At 41.3% G+C, this 19090-nt stretch overlaps 2 protein-coding genes across 2 annotated transcripts; one reads left to right on the top strand and one right to left on the bottom strand.

Moving 5' to 3' along the window:
- The first annotated feature begins 95 nt into the window (after positions 1–95).
- On the top strand, positions 96–3067 carry LOC132262244 (TNF receptor-associated factor 3). Its single transcript, XM_059761444.1, has 3 exons — positions 96–400; positions 1294–2385; positions 2719–3067. Exons 1-3 carry the CDS (start codon positions 320–322, stop codon positions 3052–3054), a joined length of 1509 nt encoding a protein of 502 aa, XP_059617427.1. The 5' UTR covers positions 96–319; the 3' UTR covers positions 3055–3067.
- Positions 3068–3711: 644 nt separating this feature from the next.
- LOC132262245 (otoferlin) lies at positions 3712–17324 on the bottom strand. Its single transcript, XM_059761445.1, has 22 exons — positions 17246–17324; positions 15727–15785; positions 14938–15127; positions 13733–13800; positions 13409–13672; positions 13211–13338; positions 12783–13134; positions 12404–12466; positions 11306–11390; positions 10745–10901; positions 9356–9542; positions 9194–9289; positions 8820–9096; positions 8217–8668; positions 7750–8007; positions 6560–7680; positions 6277–6504; positions 5369–6217; positions 5065–5311; positions 4624–4874; positions 3955–4470; positions 3712–3892 (listed from the first exon to the last, which is right to left on the bottom strand). Exons 1-22 carry the CDS (start codon positions 17322–17324, stop codon positions 3712–3714), a joined length of 6108 nt encoding a protein of 2035 aa, XP_059617428.1.
- Positions 17325–19090: the final 1766 nt, after the last annotated feature.

The raw sequence follows: 19090 nt of genomic DNA, 5'->3' as shown, positions 1-19090 counted from the left end.
CATTACGAGCATTTGCGATAATAGGGAGAATCAGTGTTTTGCTACTTCGAGAGTATTTAACACGTCGCGCGGCGTAATAATTTTTCACGGTGAGGAAAAGAGTGAGAAAAGACGAAAAAGGTGTTGAGAATGTGTGATTAGCGCGTACACCGCACAACTCTCATTTACTCTTATCTCTGATAAAGTGTGCGTTGTTACTTCTGATAAGGAAGTGTGTTGTGTTAGATTCTGGGTTCGGATATTGATAACACCTCGCGAGTGATTCAGTTGGGAATTTGGCGATGATTTGATCGAGTGTGTCTTTCGAAGTTCCTCGAAGATGGAGCCGACAACCGTGATGGAATACAAGAAGACTTCCTGCTATTTCTGCAGTGAATGGCTGGAAAACGGAAGCTTCAAGGTGAGCTTTTCAGATGTGCTCTTGATGCAACGCCTCTATTTACTCGATCACACGTCATTATTATCTATTGACTGTTCAACACAGCCAAAGCTCATCTTTATTGCTTTCCACAGTCTCAGAAGTGTGTGATAAAATCTGTTATCAATTCTCAATCGAATATCTGTGAAAGACAAACATTGCGTGCCTTACACGTTTTGTCAACATATTATCAATTGCACAAATATGAATGTGATGTAGTTTGGTGTTGAGCAAACACTGCAAATATTCTGTGGCAAGGTTTCGCCAACAAATATTAAAGTAATGCGTGTATCGCTTTTATCGCATTACATTAAATGAAGAGTATTTCAATTCTCAGTCAACTCCAAGCCGTCAATAAAATGCTCCATGAAATAATTGTGTTTAATGAATCATGAAGATTATTAATTGATTTTAATGATCTTGACTGTCACGATTCTCTTGTGCTTTTGTCTGTGTAGGATGAATTATGATGGTTAATTTGCAGTAACGCAAAAGTATGCCGTCTTGATGCTCATCAAAGAAATTTCCATGATAAAAGGAGAAACAGTGCCTTTGACTTTTGCAAGTGGGTTTTTGATATTTGGAGAATGTGTGGGAAATCCTTTAAAGAGCGCTACCAAAAATACATTCAGTTTTGTCGACAAATACCACGCTAAATCTCCTACTCGTGTTATTTGTATATCTTTGACTTTCCGCTCTCGAGTGCCCACGAATTTTGTGTCTGGTCCTCCAACGCTCTACACTTGCGTAACAATTCGTTTCGTGTGGGTCGTTAGCAGGAAATATCTTAACCGGAAGCGAGGTGTTCGCCACAAACGAGCACAATAATCAGTGAAATTTAAATTTATAATTCTCATCGTGTCTTTTATCTTCAGGAGCATGTTCGTTCGTGCGGACAAGTTCTGGAGAAATGCCCGAACCACTGCCATGCCTACGTTCAGAGGAAGAACCTCGAAGCCCACTTGAAAGAGTGCCCAAAGACCACGAAAGCGACGAATGGGAGCAGTTTTGTGACGTCCCAGAGCCTCAATGATGTGGAGAATCGCTTGTTGGTGCTCGAACAAGACATCCAGACCTTCCGGTCGGCTCTCAACGAGGAGATTAGGCAACGCCTGCACCTTATAACAGACATTGGCGCTCTGAAGCGCAGGAACGAGGTCACGGATGAGTGGGTGGCCAAAGTGAGTGACATTCTGGCGGCACTGAAGAAGTGCATGAATGAGGAGACGCAGAGTCGCTGCATCGACGTGGAAAAGTGCAGGGATGACATCGGCCGGCTGATCTACCAGTACCAGGAGATGGACGAGTGGCGAATGGAGGTTGGCTTGCGCCTCGATGAGGTGGTGAGCAATGTGATTCAGGAGGATAACTGGCGAGGTCACATTGAGCTTTTGGAGGCGCAAAATGTCGAGCAATCGCGCAAGATTGCTCAAGTGGCGGAGGAGCTGAAAGCGCTCAAGATGGAAGTCTCTGAAGATCGCACAGAAGTGCACCAGGCAAACTTCATGACTGATGAGAAATTTGGCGCCATAGATTTGATTCTCGAGGATCAGCACAAAGCGCTGACTGCGGCCAAAGGCGAATTGAGTAATACATTGAGCGCTCTGCAGGCGGAAGTGGACTCCAGAACTAAAACCATGACGGAACTGGCGGCCAAGCAGGCAACTCTGGACTTTGAACTGAAGAACATGAAGCACATCGTCCACGAGACAGAGGACAAGTGCGATAAGTTTGACAAGGTGTCGACAGAGACGAAAGCTGTGGCCAATCGAACGCGCCAGGAGATGAATGACTTGGAAGTTCATTTGACGTACCAGAAGAAGCTCTTCGCCATTCACAACACTCGAGGGCACCTTATATGGAAATTGGATGACTATGCAGCCAAGCTCACTCAAGCCAAAGAGACACAATCCGTTCCTCTGCGAAGTCCAATCTTCTGCAACAAGCAATATGGATACACAATGAGGGTGAGTCACAAGTTAATTATTATAGCTTCTCAAGTCAACTCACTGCAGATTTCCAGCTTCCTCGCAATCTCTGACTAAAAGAGTAAATATTGTGAAAATTGAGATATGTTTCGCACAGTGTGATTGTATATCGCTGCATTAATCACCCATTACCGTAGTGGATTTTTCCAGTCCAGTTGTAATATCTCGTGAACATTCAGACGAACACTTACGACATTTAAGTATCATATCATAATGAATGATGCAGCTGGTGATATGCGCCTTGTTTATTTACAAACCGAAAGCTCTCGGCTGCGTGGCCACTGTTGTGCTTACCTCTTGTTTACTCCCCAGTTGGAGGTGTTCCTCAATGGCATCGGGACGTGGAAGGGACGCAACATAATCGCGTGCGTCAGCATCGTGCCCGGAGAGTATGACACGCTTCTGCCCTGGCCAGTGCGAATCGAGGCAGAAATCACATTGCGTGACCAGCCCGAAAACCCCAGCGAGGCGCAGAACATCAGGAAAATCCTCGTGGCGAAGAGGAAGAACGACAAGTACGAGACAAATCAATACATTCACATTCCCCACAAAGTCCTCACGACGTGCCACTATGTGAAGAATGATGCCATCTTCTTTGACGTCCGCATCCTCAAGTGCACGGTGAGCACGGTGAGCGAGAAGGAGTAGGGAAATTGCAAAGTATACACATAAACTCAACATCATGTTGATTTAATGTTATCATTTACTCTTGTTGCTCTTGTAACGTTCTTGTGTACGTGATTAATTAGAGAAATATAATCTTTTACATTGAAAGACCAAAGTTTTCATATGGAAGCCTATTTACATAAGTTAACAAGTGTTTAAATATGTATCAGTTCTCATAAGATCTCTCATTATCCGCCAAAATTTCCCCCTCGTAAAATCATCCAGCAAAAGACTTGTCTATTTGATAAAAAGTCAAACATTATTTAAGAATGTTAAGTGATGCAAAAGCCATGTTTTTTTTTTTTAACTCGAAGAAGTGATTTAGCAAATACTATAGAGTTTCATAGAAGAATTTGTGCGTCATGTGTAGATAAAACACACAATTAAGGTATAATTGATCATTCAAAGGTAGATAAAATATTAACGTTTGCATTTAATATTTCAATACTGATCACTTGGAGTTGTCTAATTACTCAAATATCCATTGGTCATGGTTTTGATTATATGTATAATATTACATATATAGGTAATCTTGTTGTGTCTTACTTTCTCACTACGAATTTGTTGTTTCTGCTACTATTTAGACAAAAATATAGTTATCTCTCTTAATTACATTAACTTGAAGGGTAGTGGATTGTCTTAAGCGCCAAGTAACCTCTTCACGGTGTAGCCTGGGACAGAGTAGAAGAAGAGGAGCAGCATAACGGCCACGGCAATGATAATGAGACCTTTGATGATGGTCCATTTGTAGTTGTGCCACACGATGTAGCGGATGGACTTGATGGGGTTGAGGAACCACATGAAGGACGCGTCCGGACGACTGAAATAGAGAAAGCAAAAGGAACAATGTTTTTCACTCCGCACTGCGCGTCTCGTACTCACTTTGGCTTGTCGAGGGGATCCGGTTCATTTCGACCATATCCAGCAGGGTTCTTCTCTGCTTCCTCCTTCGTGAGCAAGTGAATTTCCGCCTCCACCTTCCCCGTCAGCTCCATCTCGTCGTTCTCGCGCTTAATAAAGAACGGCCACCAGCCGCGGACGCGCTTTTGCTTGAAGATATTCACGTACGGCACATTGTCCGTCTTTAGCATGTCCAGCGTGCAGAGCTTCGAGGACTTTGCGCCACGTGGGAATCTGTTGAGGTTGAGCGAAATGGCTCCCAGGAAGTCATCTGCGGAGAAGTGATCGGCATCCCACACTTGGAGCTCCAGGCGAGCGGGAATTTTCACTTCAGTCTCGTCCCAACTAAAGAGGGATTCTCGTCGCGACAGGACAATCCTCTCCTCAGCTGCCAAGTAGTCGAACGGGAAGATGAAGCGCCAGTTGAAGTTGCCTTCGCCAGTCAATGAGCGATAGTGAATATCCGTGGATTGAATATCTTGTGGGCCTTTCAGCCATCTGCAAAAGCAGCTTTTTTAGTCGTACTCATCAGAATTAGTTTTCAGTGTTAAGAAAAATATGCTTTAGTTGCATATAAAAGGACTTTAAGAGACAAATAGATTTTAGAAATCAGTGGTAGTATTTATCTGTGAGAGCTTTTATGACTCTTACCCTTTAACGTAGATATCAGACATCTTTTCTCCCGTGAAAAATGCATCATCCTCCAGAACTACGTCGTCCGTGTTCCAGATGACAATCCTCAACTCGTATGACTTGGGTTTCCGCGGTGAAATGTCCACTGAAGGTCCAGGCAAAGGCATGTCCATGGGAAACATATCCACCCACATTTCCAGCTTTCCTTGCTCAATTCCTGGCTTGTCTGGATTATACAGTGACCGGGATTCAATATGCTCTGGTACAATCTTTGAGATAGGAAGAGATCCAGTCGTTAGAACCCTCAAAATGTCATATTCACGCTCTGGACAAGTTAATGAAAGGGAAACATTTCTCAAAAGAGCCATTAAAATTCATTGATTTTGCCATGGAAAAACTTTCAGGTTCATTCAACTGGAAAATAGACTCATTAATTTGTGGGAAAGCAGGTAAGTTTACCTTGCATCCCACGCGAGGAATTTCATCCCAGCGATGCAAAACGCCCAAGGCAAGATGCTCATCTCGATTGCGGCACGTATTTGGACCATTCCAGGCCAGAACCTCCTCCTCAGTGAATGTCATGCAGTATCTTCCAATTATAACACGATCCTGAAAATAGTGCGGTTGCTCGAGCTTGTTTTCCTTGCACAACTTCTGCAGGATTTGTGTTGGCTTCATTGGATCACGCCAGCAATTGTAGCCCGAACTGCAAAGAGTGTTGAGTCAGTGAGAAAGTATGAAACATAATTTGCAATGTCCTCACTCTTCGTATTTAAAAGCCATGCCACACATTGCTCGGTGTTTGCTGTAGAAGCGATTTTCCAGATCAATCTTCGTCTCCCCGATCAAATCGTCCGATCCCACAAGATCCCAGTCTAAAATCTGAAGCGTCAGCATTGAGTCCTGGGGAAAAGTAGCCTCCACCTCGAAGCACTTGCCAAAGACGGGATTGAGCTGCTTGCTGACATAGTTGTCCTTATCGCTTATTCTCTTCCCTCCCAGTTGAAGCACAACGTAGGGATCGGCTTTTCCATTGAGATCCATTGGATGCAAATCCGTTGCTTTGATCACATACACACGAACAAGCACGTGAATGGGATCGTTTGTGGGCAGAGTGGGTGCAAAAGCGGGTTCAATTCCCTTCTCCATGGGCAACTTGTACACCTTGATGGCACCCTTGAAGAAGCCCACGACTCTGTTCTCATCCTCGGCACTGTCGCCTGTCTTCTTACCTCGATAGAGGGGAAAGGAGTGAAGCCACTCCTTGAAGTTGTTAAACTCCAGCTGTGCTTCCAGTTCGTTGGGATAGATGTGGAATAGGGCGGTAGAATTGTTGGCACTTGCCTCCTTTGGCGACTTATTTTGATGCTTTGGACTCAGTTTGGCCACGAGTTTAGATCCCTTGATGGCTAAGCGTCTCTTCTCGTCATCTTTCTGCGGTTGCACTTCAACAGGAAGCTTAAGTCCAGGCCCGTCTTTTGTGTCCTCAATCAACTTCTCATACGACCAGAAGTACTTTGTCCACCAGTCTTTGCTGTTCTCATCGTCATCGTCCATGTCTATGCTTTCCTCCGGCTGCACTTGCTTCTTCTTCATCTGCTGCTTCTTCATCCTGAAGAAGAAAAAAGTTCTGCAATCACAATCTGTGTTTGAAAAAGAATTCGCACTTACGCTTTGGCTACACAAGCTGCTCCGTAAATGGTGAGATTGTCGTTGGGTGATCCTTTGATCATGCCTGAGGGATTGGTGGGATTTTCAGCAGCTGCCACTGGTTTTGAGAGGACAATTTGGCCACCGAGAGAGTATTTCTTATAGTCTTCTTTGGGTGCTGGACGATGCATGTACTTGTGAACTGATGATATTTGATGAGTGCCAACAAGAGTGTAGCGTCCAAAAGATCTGCAAAATCAATTGAGTTAGAGTGAAATCTGTGCTTGAAGAATGCTCAACTTACCGGCAGTCGACGCATCGAATGGTTATGGGAGGAGCATAGGTTTCCTCAACGGGTAGTTCCAAGTCGAAGAATTTGAGCATGTTGGCAAAATTGGGATTTTTCTTCGCATTCTGTATAATGCTGGAACTGAGTATTTTACCAGAGCACTCGACGTCAATTCGTGGCTTGTCGACTGACATGAAGTGAATCCTCTTGAGATCTCGCAGCCCCCAGAAGAGCACTTCAATCCGGAAGCGTGCAAGGTTTGGTCTAACATCTCGTGGTACAGGCAAGATCGCGCAAATGTTCGCTGATGATTTGTCTATTTTGACATCATTCCCCAATATCTTTGGCTCTGTGAGGCGAGGAACGTCCACAGATCCGTGTTCTAGGAGTTCAAAAGCGGCCAACAATTCACCAGCATTGTCAAGTCCTCGTGTGATTTCGAACCACTCCAGCGATGGTGTGACGTAATTGTGCTCGCGCAGCTTTATTCTGGGCTTTGCAATGGCACGGCCAATGAATTCCGACTTGCCCACCTTGTCCTGATCGTAGATCTCAATGACGATTGTTGGTGGATCCCGTCGGATTTCATCTTTGGCGCCATATACAAGTATCTCATCGAAGACGAGCAACTCATCCCACGTGGGGCTGAGCGTCTCCTCAATCACTTGGGTGGTCTTGGAGAATTCTGTAATAAAAACTGTTGCATACGGATCACTCAACCCGGACGCATCAGATCCTATCAGAGATCTCGCTTGATAGATATGAGCTCTTAGCTGGAACACGTATTTCTCAACATAGTGAATCGTCGTTGGCGCCAAAGCTCGAGGACGCTCGGCATTTCTCAGCTCTTGAGACAGTTCGTATCCTCCTGGCAGGCCATCGAAGAAGAACTGCTTGTCCTTCACAATGCCCAGCCACACGTACACCGAGAGCTTCGCCTGAACTGACCACCCGGCGGGACCGCTGGATTGCTTTCCGGGCAGCTTCAGAAACACTGTTTGCACTTTCCCACAGCAAACCCCACTCTCTTCGTCTATCTCGGAGAACAGTGCGTCTCTGGCGTCTATGCGATGGTAGGCAATCCTCTTCCCATTTGCAATCATCCAGATGAAGATATCCGGCAATGAGTGCTGCGGCTGTAAGGACATCCCATCCAAAGACATATCAATTAGCAGCAGAGAAAGAGACGCCGCCAAAGCACTTACATCATCAATGAGGAACTTGAGTTTCTGCAAGTAATTCTGTGCCGTTTTGTATCTCTCCCTCATTGAGCTTTTCGTCACCAAAGCACGCAAATTCCGTGCCATATTTCCCAGTGACTCAATTTCACGCAGGCACAGCTTCACCCTCTCCTTATCCAGCTTTGTCTTTCCCGTCCCCGGGCCAGTCATCGTATTCTTCGTCACCGTAACGTACTTTGTGCAACTCATGGCTAATTCCTCAAGGCACGCCCTCAGTTTCACCTGTGGAGCCTGTTTGGTTAATTCATTGACAAAAGGACAACACACTCAGGACAAAATCCCATTGTAATCAAGCTCCATATCTTTCGGGGCACTTAATCATAATCATCCTTGGCATAATTTGGCGAATGTTTGAAATTTAATCTGTGATGAAGCTTGATTCCGTCTGGGTTGGAAGGGGTACACCTTGGGGTACACAGATAGTCGCCTACCTCTGAGATGGGGTCCTCATCCTCAATCATCGTGCCTGTCTCTGCGAGTGCCTCTTCGAGCTTCTCCGTCATCTTGCCTATCATGTTGCTGTTGTACATTCTCCGTCGCAGATCAGGGAACACGCATCGCACATCCATGCAGGGCTTGTAGTCCCAGTAGGGCAGGAAATAGTGGCTCTTGTCGTGGGTGGTGGGCTTGCAGGTGTTGGTGATGCTGCTGAAAGATGCTGCATCCACAACTTCTATCTCCTCGTCATCGTATATGGTGGATGAGCTCTCATTGTGGCCATCGAGGGAATTGCCCGAATTGCCGATACTCAATTCAAAGAGAACTTGCTTGTCTGATTGCTTCTTGTCCAACATCGATGCCTCCATAATTGTGGAGAACAAGAAAAACTCCTCACACTTGGCGTACGACACTTCAGAGATAGGGAAGGTTTGCTCAAGTTCAACTGGAGGATAAATTAAAGTGAGAATGTTATTATCTTGAAATTCAGTTTTGGCAGAGGGGAAGTAAATATGCTTTCATCATTCATTTGCAAATGTTCTTCCTCCCCAGCCATTAAAGGATTTTCAATATAATAATCTGGGTGAGGTATTAACCATTTTTCTCGGGCGTAATCTCCACATTATCTGTTATCTCGGTGCGTATTGCGATTAAGAGGCGAGCCCTGTAGCTGACACCCTCCCCGAGACCAGTATTGAGTGTGGAGTGCTGATCCAGGAGCGTATAATCTCGGGTGGAGCCATAGAGATGAATGAAGGATGGCCCGAAGGTGGGCAGAAATCCCTTTTCGCCATCGTTAGAGATTTGCTTCAAGTCAATGTAGTGTGTACCAATTATTGAGGGTTTCACGGGATCGGCGTCCCTCAGTTGAACCTACATGATTTTATTCGACAGAAAAAATGGAGAAGAAAAAGTGAGCTGCAAAGGTGAATCTCGAGATTTGTCACTCCAACTGTCCCTTTCCTCTTACCTTAATTCGCTGGCAGAGAGGTGGAAACATTTCGGTGAAAACAAGCTGCTCATTCCAAACAGGTGTGTAGGAGTTTTTCTTTACAGATGTTTTTCCCTATATTGGGCAACAGTATTAATGTTTAATAAGGGAGAGCAAGATTCAAGGTGGAATTCCACTCACGCTCAATCCGGCAAATGACACCTGAACATATGGATTAACCAAATCCTTGCTCTCACCGGTGAATGCACGCTTCACGTTCGCCATTATCGATGAGTTCATCCGTGGCAAACCATCGGCCCGGTAAATTTTCACTATGAACTTTGCACGTTGCCTTTCAATTGGCACACCATCCGGAAGGAGGAGATTTCTGTTGGGTGGAACAAACATAAATCTCATCGGACACTCCGTTATAAATTCAACAAGTCTACACTCAGAAAAAATTACAAACGCCGTGATTAAATTGGATTGGCCGGTTATATCACAGGAAATCTCATTTTTGAAGTCATTTTAAATCGAATAAATTAGAAAAGTTTCTTCAGTTGATAAAAATAATATGATGATTTATTCATAGCAATTACACGAATGACTTGATAATTAGTTGGTTAATGCATAATCAATCATTCAGTTTCATTCGGTTGAGAAAGTTGTAAATTGAAACTCAACCAAAGAATTTTTTATGTCCTTTAAGAGGCGAGGTCAAAATTGTTTCAATTATTCTAAAATAATACGTTGCTTAATTATTGAGAAGAATATTTGAAAATTCCTGGAAAAGTCAAAATGAAAACTCATGTGGATAAATTCTATTACAAATTTGTCTGAGTATATAAAATTACAGGAAAACTTTTGCTATCCCCTGATAACAAAGCCATTGTTTTCGCGGTATATAAATTTCCATTGGTGTTTTGAAAGGATGTTTCCAGTGGCGGGAAAACATTGAAAACTCAAATTTCAACTCAATTCCACGTGGCCTCGTCTTGCATTAACATTTGGGTTATTTTACCCTTTGTTATTTGGTAATAAACACCACAATTTGGTTTCGCATCAAACCGCTAGAAAATTGGGCAAAATGATAGCATGTCCTATGAAAAAATTCACCAGGACGCAATTAAATGAATGAATGAAAGATAACTCTAATAAGATGTTGCGAGCAAACACTCCGTTTGTTCCTTGGTTTGTTCTCTCCAAATTGCAAATATTTGATAGAGAAAAAGGAGCACACTTATGATAAGGAACACACAGTTATTTATTTTGTCCCTGTATACACAGGATGGAAAGGCAAATGAGAAGCAATTTCGATTATTTCAAGAAACATCTGAACCGTGAATGTGAAATGAATTTTATATGAGGCCCCAGAATTGCGATGGAGCGAGCGAATGGGTGAAAAAAGGCTCTGGGTTGAAGGGAGTGACAGAAATATTGCCCGGCTTTATGAAGAAAAACTGTTGATTTTATCCACGAGAAAATTTTCACTCAAAACAGAAAGTGAGTTCATTAAGTCGACTCGTGTTTTTAATTGATTTATACGGTGAAAGTATTCCAGGATAAGCGCAGAAATCTCTCTGTACTCACGCTTCGATGTCGTCTGGATCCTTTTCTGACTTCTGAGGAACCTTCACAGTGTCTCCTTTCCCAATAATTCCAATATCACATTTGAGATAGCCTTTGGGTCCACTTATAAAATCCTCCGGATCTGTGAGTAATGCCCACTTGTGGTAGAATTGATGGTCTGCAAGCATGTGGAAAAAGTTATTAGAGACCGTCTCCCATTGTCTTCCAAAGAAAACGAACGAGACAAATATTCTTTAAGGCAATGGAAAATCAGCGAAGCGATGCAAAAGGGCGCAATTGCATAAGACTTGACAAAGTGTGTAAAGTGAAAGGTCAAATATAATCTATCTACTGGCAAGTGTTTGTGTTGAGTCAATATAGAAAGAGTGTCTCTTCTTGTTACATGTTGACTTTCTTGAGGGCGAGTCTCAATTTGTAGAAGTATAGAGAAATAATTGAGATGAAGTATTGTTTCTGCAAAGTGTGCATGCATTTATATCGCGTCCACCAATCTCACTATCTTACATGTCATCTTAGCAGGTAATTGATTGATGTGTGACAACAGGTATTAATATCCTTTACCTTTTTGATTCCATACAGTAGCAATGTCCAATTTAAATGAACCGATCAATTTATTTGGACGAAGGACACTTCGGCTTTGTAACACCTGCCAGCCGGATTATTAATTGTGCAATATTTACCATGATTTTCATTTAATCGTCAAGCAAATTATAGTGGTTGTTGCGATACGCGGCAAAGCATTGTTAATGCGCAACCAGCATATTTAGTTATTCATTTTATTTTATTGGATTTTTGTGTGTGGAAGGAGCGCAATGCACATTTTGTTTTGAATGAAAAGAGAGAGAAAAAGAAAAATACACATTGAAATATTTGTAAAAAGAATTAAGTTTTTTGTTCTGTGGGAATATTGATTATGCTCTCCGAGATGACAAAGGAGGGAATCTCTGGCATTTTCTGCCCCTCCTCAATTGATTCACGTACGATATTATATACTTGTACGATATAGGCAAAAAACTCAATTGGATTCCAAATGAATTCAATATAAAGCTTTTACTTTTCCGGAAGCGGAGAGGGGAATTGATGAGAGATTCCTCCGCGATGCCACTCACCAGACAACAGCAAGAAATACCAAAAAATGTGTATACGGAGAAGAACATTAACACACACTGGGAATAAGAACAGGAGCAGCAAATTGAGAATTGAAAGGGAAGTTCTGATATAGCAAATTCAACAAAAAACACACCCGTGGCGTCGTAAACCGTTTTCAAATCGATCTTAAATGAACCAATGACTGTGCCTGATCGCATAAACTTTCTCGAGTGTATCACCTAAATATAGGGGTTAGAGAAATGTATTCATTGTACCCTTAGTTTTCACATGGAAAAAGCTGTGTTTATCAAACTTAATGGTTAATTCAGTGGCAGACAAATCCATCTGAGTACAGCTAATTCATTAAATATTCATAGGATGTTAATTAAATTGCCATTAGTTTGAAGACTTGTCTCATCACACTCGCATTTGCCTGGACTAAAATCAATATACTCTCCAATATTTAATATCGATGACCAAATTGAAAGCCGCTTCAAAATGATGTGATAAGACAAACCTTCAACATTCCATAGCGCAAATTGCTTTTAAAGCTATTGCAAAACAACTTACAGATAAGGTAATAATTTTATCGAACAGCATAATTGGTGCCATGTGGAAGTCGAACACGAAGTACTGGAAGAAGGAAAATATTTTTCAGTACATAATAATTATTTTTCGCGATTATGTACCACAAATTCCCACAAGCTTTCCCATTTCCAAGCCATTTAACCATCGCCAACAATATTTGCTGGGATCGCTTGAGCAGAAACTGCAAAGCTCGTTTCTGTGATTACCCGAGATTTATTTTCCCTATTAAGTTCATGAAGAGAAATTTCCAACCGCAACCGCAAAGTAATAGGATTAAATTTTATTAATTTTCTCCCTTTGTGCGGTGCACTGTTGAACTTATGATACAGTGGATGTTATAAGATTGATGGCTGGAATTTACCTCATTGTAATATGGACAATTTGTGCTCTCCTTCACACTGGTGTACTTCTTCACGTCGCCGATTTGGATGCACACCACGGGATCCATGTTGAGACCCGGAAGTTGCCTGGCCTCGATGATTGTGACACAGACTTGGAAGTCCTGCGCCTTCAGGTGATCATTGGCCTTGCCGAGTGACTTAAAGCGCTTGCTCTTCATCTCACTCTGCAGCTCATCTTCATCCTCGTCGACACTCGACTCGTCAGACTGAATGCTCTCCTGTTGGGATTCACTATCCTGCGTCTCGTGCTGTGGGTGGCTGCTCTGTTCGTTAGCGGACGTGATCCCACCCTCATTATCACTGATGAGAGACCTGAAAGTGCGCCACGAGTGCGGGGTTTAATTATAAACTTTCCATGCGGTTATATTCCAAAGGTAAATAACCAGACCTTCCCTCATCCTCGGTGCTGCTGTCTCTCGAGGCGCGCCTCTGTTTTCCCAATTTCATGAAATTCCTCACCGTCTTGAGACTGACACGGGACTTTTCTGACGCCTGAGGCTGCTTGGGGCTCTTCTCCTGCACAACAAACCGACAAACTCTTTAATGCCACACTCATACCGGCTGCAGAGATCTTCAATCATCTTACACTGCTGGAGAACACCTTCTCTGGCCTCCCTTGGGACATGACCCGCCTCAGCAAATGTCGCTTCTTTGAACTGTGACCCGCATCGTGACCTTTGCTGAGGCTCTTCTCCAAATTCGCGATATTCTGCTCAATATCGAGAAGCATTTGCTGGTCATCGTCGAGACTCGTGGAATTCTGCTGCATCACACTCGCGAGATTCGCAGGTTCAAAGTTACCAGCCTCGTCGTCTGGTGACGTGTACGACACCTCAAAGTTCACAATAGCCTGAGCAAAGAGAGTGTGTTACAAGCGACACTATCACGCTACTCACAAACTTCATCTCACTTGTATTGCCTTGTTGTTTAAATCAACAAGATGGTCTTCCACGCGCAACTTCCCTTCTGTAATGACGCCTAAAAAAGGAGAAATGAATTGTGATTTGAACTGTTTTCCTCTCCATTGCAATTCTCGGAGGCAATTCATATTCATGGAATATTTATGAAAAAATATCGCCGCATGATTGAACATGGAATGGAAAACACCCTGCAGCCAGAAAAATGCACAAACCGTCCATGAATGAACGTATGCGTGAAAGCAACTAGCGCTTTTCCACAATTCCCAGAAGGATACCTTGGCCCACTTTCCACTCGACCCACACACGTCACAACATTTTCCCTTCTGTTGGGAAATTGCTGGTACTTTATGCTGATGTTACAAGTTTGACTGGAAATTCATTTTAACCGCTCGTATTATGGAAATTTCGGCTGATGGATTTTGCCACTCAATGCTGAATATTGTTAAATACATTGACAAACTTACAGGAAAGTTTGTTATGCCAAAGTTTTTTTATTAAATTTATCCATAGAGATTATGTTTTGTTGTGCTTTTTCCTTCCTTACCGATAAAAGCATTATTGTAAGGAAGTTTCAGGAAAGTGATATTAAAACGTGTGCTTCTCTCAAAGTCTAATAAGATCAAAACCAACGGCAACCAACTCAAGCAATATTATGTATGAAGAAATACTTTGAGAGTGTTTGTAAGAAGGAATAAATAACCATAAGGAATTTTGACAGATAAATTCTTTATTTGATTGTAAAACTTTCTATGTTTCTATTTGTAGAACATGAAATTATGCTTTAAATCAGCAATTCTTTTCAAATATATAACATGGTAATATGTTCGAAAATTTCAGTGTATTTTCAAGTGCACATAATGGGGCAAAACTTTTATACAACTTCAAATCTCATATTTCAAATGGATTTCCCTAAAACTTTCAGTATAGCACAGCATTAATAATTTCATGTCGTAATGTGAAAAGTTATAGTACTAATTCAGCACCTAATTAAATTTACACTCGAAAGCTCTTCAAATTTCTTAGTATTTTCCAGGTGAAAGTATTTGAAATTAAATATGTAATGAGCTGCGCTTCAACTCCAAACCACTCCAAGCTTTTGGGATCCATTTAATTAAGATAAAGGACCATTTGGTCCTTTATGGCATCCTGTGACAGTCAATAAAAATTAGAGATAGCATTTATGAGCCTCATTTACCTTGCATGAGTATCACATATCGACCGATGACCTTTGAGCTGCTCCCGATGGCGCCGCGTGTGCCTGAGGAGCCCAACGATGAGGATGCCGACAGGCCAGTCTTGAGGAGGATTTTCGTTGTTTGCTGCCGAAGTTCCACCACAATTGTCTCCTCTGGCGATGCTGAGCGAGCCAATGGCCACACAAAAGCCTGTCGCGTGAACAGAAATCACAATCAATCACACAAAGACTCTCAGTAATTGAAGAAGACTTCCCATATTGCGCCAGCATAGAAAAAGTCAAAGCTCAGCTTTAACATTCAGACACTTTAAGATGTATTCCGTACGCGCAACAAGTTCGCAACTTTTGACTTCTTTTATATTAAATGATCGACTATGCCAACAGAATTTTAATGAACTCAGCACCAAAGTTTTTTCCAGTGTTACAAATAAAATCAATACAATTTCTAAAACTCTCCATCAATTTGGCAATAAAGATGCATTGAAAAAGCAATTTTATCTACAGTCATTTACTTAATGGATTTGCGATGTGCGCATAATTGCACTGCTTGTCCGCAAACCACAAAACTTCATGGATGAGTATCCAATCACTAATTGAATTGAAACCATTTCCGCACGAAATAAAATAAATAATTCAGGAGATTAAGTGAAATTAGAGTGACTGTATTTCACTAGAACCAATATTACTTTCATACTGTAATTAGTTTCAGAATGTGCGGTGCTTTTCTTTCGATTTTTCAACGCCACGTGCAGCTTTCACTCATTACTCTTCATTGTATCTTTCATTTACCTGATTCACATTGATGATTTCGGTGGTGTTGCTGAGTTCATTGGTTGTGTGGCCAACGCCTGTAAGGATCAGACACCAAATTATGAATTAGGATATGGCGATCGATCTGCAAACATATGAATGTGCGTACATATGTAGATACATTCCTCTTTATGTAATAACATCGAGCGAACGTTTATGTAATACAAATTTGCCTGTGAGGTATTTGAGAGAGTATTAGAAAGTTTGTCAGTTTCTATGACGAAGTCAAATCCTTAAGGGATTTCAAGAGAAATTATTTAGACGTAATTTAGGTGACAAACAGCTCTCGAGTATATCAAAAGACTCCTGGCTTACAACATGTATTCTCTGAATCCTTAAGAATTCTCTGTATACATACAAACAATCTCGACGTCGAGGTCAGGAGAAAATAAGGAATTTTCCACGAATCCACAGTAATGTTTCATTTTGGGAAAAGATTTATTGCATGCTAACATTTTCCCATCTTGTTTGTGATATGTTGAATCTTCCCAGCAGAACATTTTCACTCCATTTCCCATAATCTCATTTACCCATCAAGCACATTGTGGCATAATCATTTGGAAAATCTCCCTTCACACTCTCGAACCACGTGTTTTGCATACCAAAGAATTTACACTTCATCTTCTCATCATGATCAAATCAACACTATAAAAATGACTCAGAGTCCAATTAAATTCCTCTTCGCCTTATGAAATTAGTATGTCTCAAAAGTACTCTTGTTGGGAATTCAACTAAGATGTCCCCAGAGACAATCATCCTTTCATTAAAATTCCTCTAAAACGTGACTGATATACATGAAACACAATTACGAAAGATGTCACGAGTGCGGGAGAAAGCATTCAGTTGCAGAAATGTGTAGTTTATCCCGGAAATAAGAAATTTTAGAACATCTCCGCGTACGAACGAGTCCCTCAAGAAGTTGACGTGACATTGCTGAGTATCATTTTTCTTTTTTTTCTGTCTCATGAAGTGGGACACATTTTGAAGCAACTCGCTAGCATATTGTTGAAGAAACAGCTAAAGAAGTGTCATAGAACTCACTCAATTTGTGAAAATATATATATGAAGAAGTCATATGTATTCTTAATGCATATTTGCTTGAAAATATACTCTTGGTTTTAATTGATGCAGACATGCTCAGAGTGACAATTACACTTCCACTAGGCGTTTTCGCTTCATTTGAGGAAGCAAAATTGATGCTCCCAAAGTCCTAATTGTTGGAGGATGGCGTCAAAAATACTCTAAAATAATTACACTGGGAAGTGGGTTTGAGATGAGGGAGAAAGACAAGACCTAATCTTACCATTTTATCGCTGTAACAATATGAATTTGGTTGACTTATTTTGAATTACATTACAAACTTTTCTCGCTCGAGCACGAAATGGAATTTTAAATTGTGCTGCTGAAAGATTTTCATTGGTGGGGAAAGTATGAAATATTCGTGATTATGTACATGTACTTTGTGAATTCGGAAATATTTTTTTTCTTCTCTACTCACCTCGAAACTCAACACGTCCTATAAGATTCGACTTGGGTTTGGAGAGATGAAATTGATTGATTTTCACTGTTAGTGACATGTTTTGATTGAATTTTTATTACTACTCCATTCGATCACAAGTTACTTTGTACTGAACTTTGCACTGTATCCCTTGTCTAGCACTTTTGTCACATCATGTCAGCTTTTCACATTCACAAAACTTTCATTATTGGCCCTGATTTATATTGCTAAAGCCGTGTTTAATGCTCATAAACACGTAAAATGCTGTAATTCATGTCATTATATTAGAATTATACTGGTATGTTTTCTTTATGATAATGAACGCGGCGCAGAATATATTGCTATGATATTGCGGCAGGAGTTCGGCTTTATTAGTTTACACTCTCACTACCCATTTGCCTAATGTGTCGAATGGTATGTATAATTAATAAATTGCATTGTTATCTGAGCGATAAGTGAAAACAGCACAAGTCACTATTACCCAAGCCTTTTCGATCCTTTCCATATGCAATTACAGCGGAAAATCAATAGAAAATTTGATTTTACATTGCAATTTGTTGTCAAGCGGAAAGACTTGAATTATTTATAAACAAAATATGAAGACTCTCAGCAAGGGAGCGATATATTAAAAATTTATTTCATCCCATGTTATGAGACTGAGGTTCGTTAATTGAAAATCAGTTACTGGCGTCAGCAGTGTGGAATTAGTAGCAAGAAATAAAATGGGGAGAAAAGCACACACTTTGCCACTTATTAAATTTATTCTCATAAACAGCAAACCCTTTTTTATAGGTTGACATTCTTCTCTTTTTTTATCCGGCGCGTGGAGAGTGACTAAACTAAATATGTTATTTTTATGTGAGCTCACGAGAAAGAGCGTTAAAGCCACATATCACACTTTTCCATTGGGATTGGCACATGCAAGCCCCAAAGTACACGGCAAATCAATTTTCCAGTAGAGTGCCTAATTTATTGTAACATTACACTTCCAGCTAATTATACTTGAGACTCTGCGTGCAGGAGCGACTTTCACAGGAGAGGAAAAATTTCACGGTAAATACAGGAAAAAAGCAAAAGGTACAAGTATTACCAGAGGAAGCTATATGGGTTTTAATTGCACGGTCCTGAGGCTATAAAATTAAATGAAAAAAGACAGGAAAAGTTTGATTGTACAGCATGATAAGCAGCGTATTTTGTGACGCTCACAAGAGTCACAATAAGAGTCCCAAAATTCATAACAAAAACACACAGAGGTCAACTTTAAAAATAGTTTGACTCAGAACAAAGAACTCTTAATGAGTCGGTGAGAAATAGAGTTCCATAATTTTGTCCTTTGTCACGCATTGAGTGCTTCATTAGTTCGAAAAAGTTGCAGAATATAATAGAAGGCGCCTTTTATTACTCTTTCAGTAAACTGACACTTTTAGAGAACTTTAACACGGAACTATTCACAAGAATGGCATGAGAGAAGTGCTTCAACGCCTTCGAAAGCTCAAGTTCAACTGAGAGCTTTGCTCGTTTTCCTGTGACCCATTCGTTGCTTGTTGCTTCTAGCTGGAAAATGTTCTCTGCAAACTGAGCGAGAGAGTGAGAGAGAGAGAGAGTATGACGTCATTTGTATGTATGCACGTTGAGTGTTTTCGCTCAATTTTCCGAGATAGAGAGAAGGTCAGAGAGGTAGAAGAAAGGACGAGGAAAAAGGCAGACTGAAAAAGAGATGGGAGATTAAAAAGCCCTAACAAATGAATGTTTTGAGATTGCAGAAAGACGGAATATAAAGAGAAGAGTATCCTTTTCTTCCTTTGAGGATTCAAATCCAAAAATGCTGGAAATGTGAGACGGAGA

The sequence above is a fragment of the Phlebotomus argentipes genome, unplaced genomic scaffold, assembly GCF_947086385.1.
Source record: "Phlebotomus argentipes unplaced genomic scaffold, Phlebotomus argentipes genome assembly contig_15, whole genome shotgun sequence".
Classification (NCBI taxonomy): domain Eukaryota; kingdom Metazoa; phylum Arthropoda; class Insecta; order Diptera; family Psychodidae; genus Phlebotomus; species Phlebotomus argentipes.
This window is presented reverse-complemented; position numbering and strand designations above follow the sequence as displayed.

Bases quoted from the DNA above. Each gene is read 5' to 3' on its own strand.
- LOC132262244 (XM_059761444.1), top strand. From the start codon at position 320: ATGGAGCCGACAACCGTGATGGAATACAAGAAGACTTCCTGCTATTTC. The intron at 401-1,293 runs GTGAGCTTTTCA...TTTTATCTTCAG, and splicing joins TGGAAAACGGAAGCTTCAAG to GAGCATGTTCGTTCGTGCGG. The intron at 2,386-2,718 runs GTGAGTCACAAG...TTTACTCCCCAG, and splicing joins AATATGGATACACAATGAGG to TTGGAGGTGTTCCTCAATGG.
- LOC132262245 (XM_059761445.1), bottom strand. From the start codon at position 17,324: ATGTCACTAACAGTGAAAATCAATCAATTTCATCTCTCCAAACCCAAG. The intron at 9,543-10,744 runs GTGAGTACAGAG...TCCACCCAACAG, and splicing joins GATCCAGACGACATCGAAGC to AAATCTCCTCCTTCCGGATG. The intron at 8,669-8,819 runs GTTAATACCTCA...TTTATCCTCCAG, and splicing joins GATTACGCCCGAGAAAAATG to TTGAACTTGAGCAAACCTTC.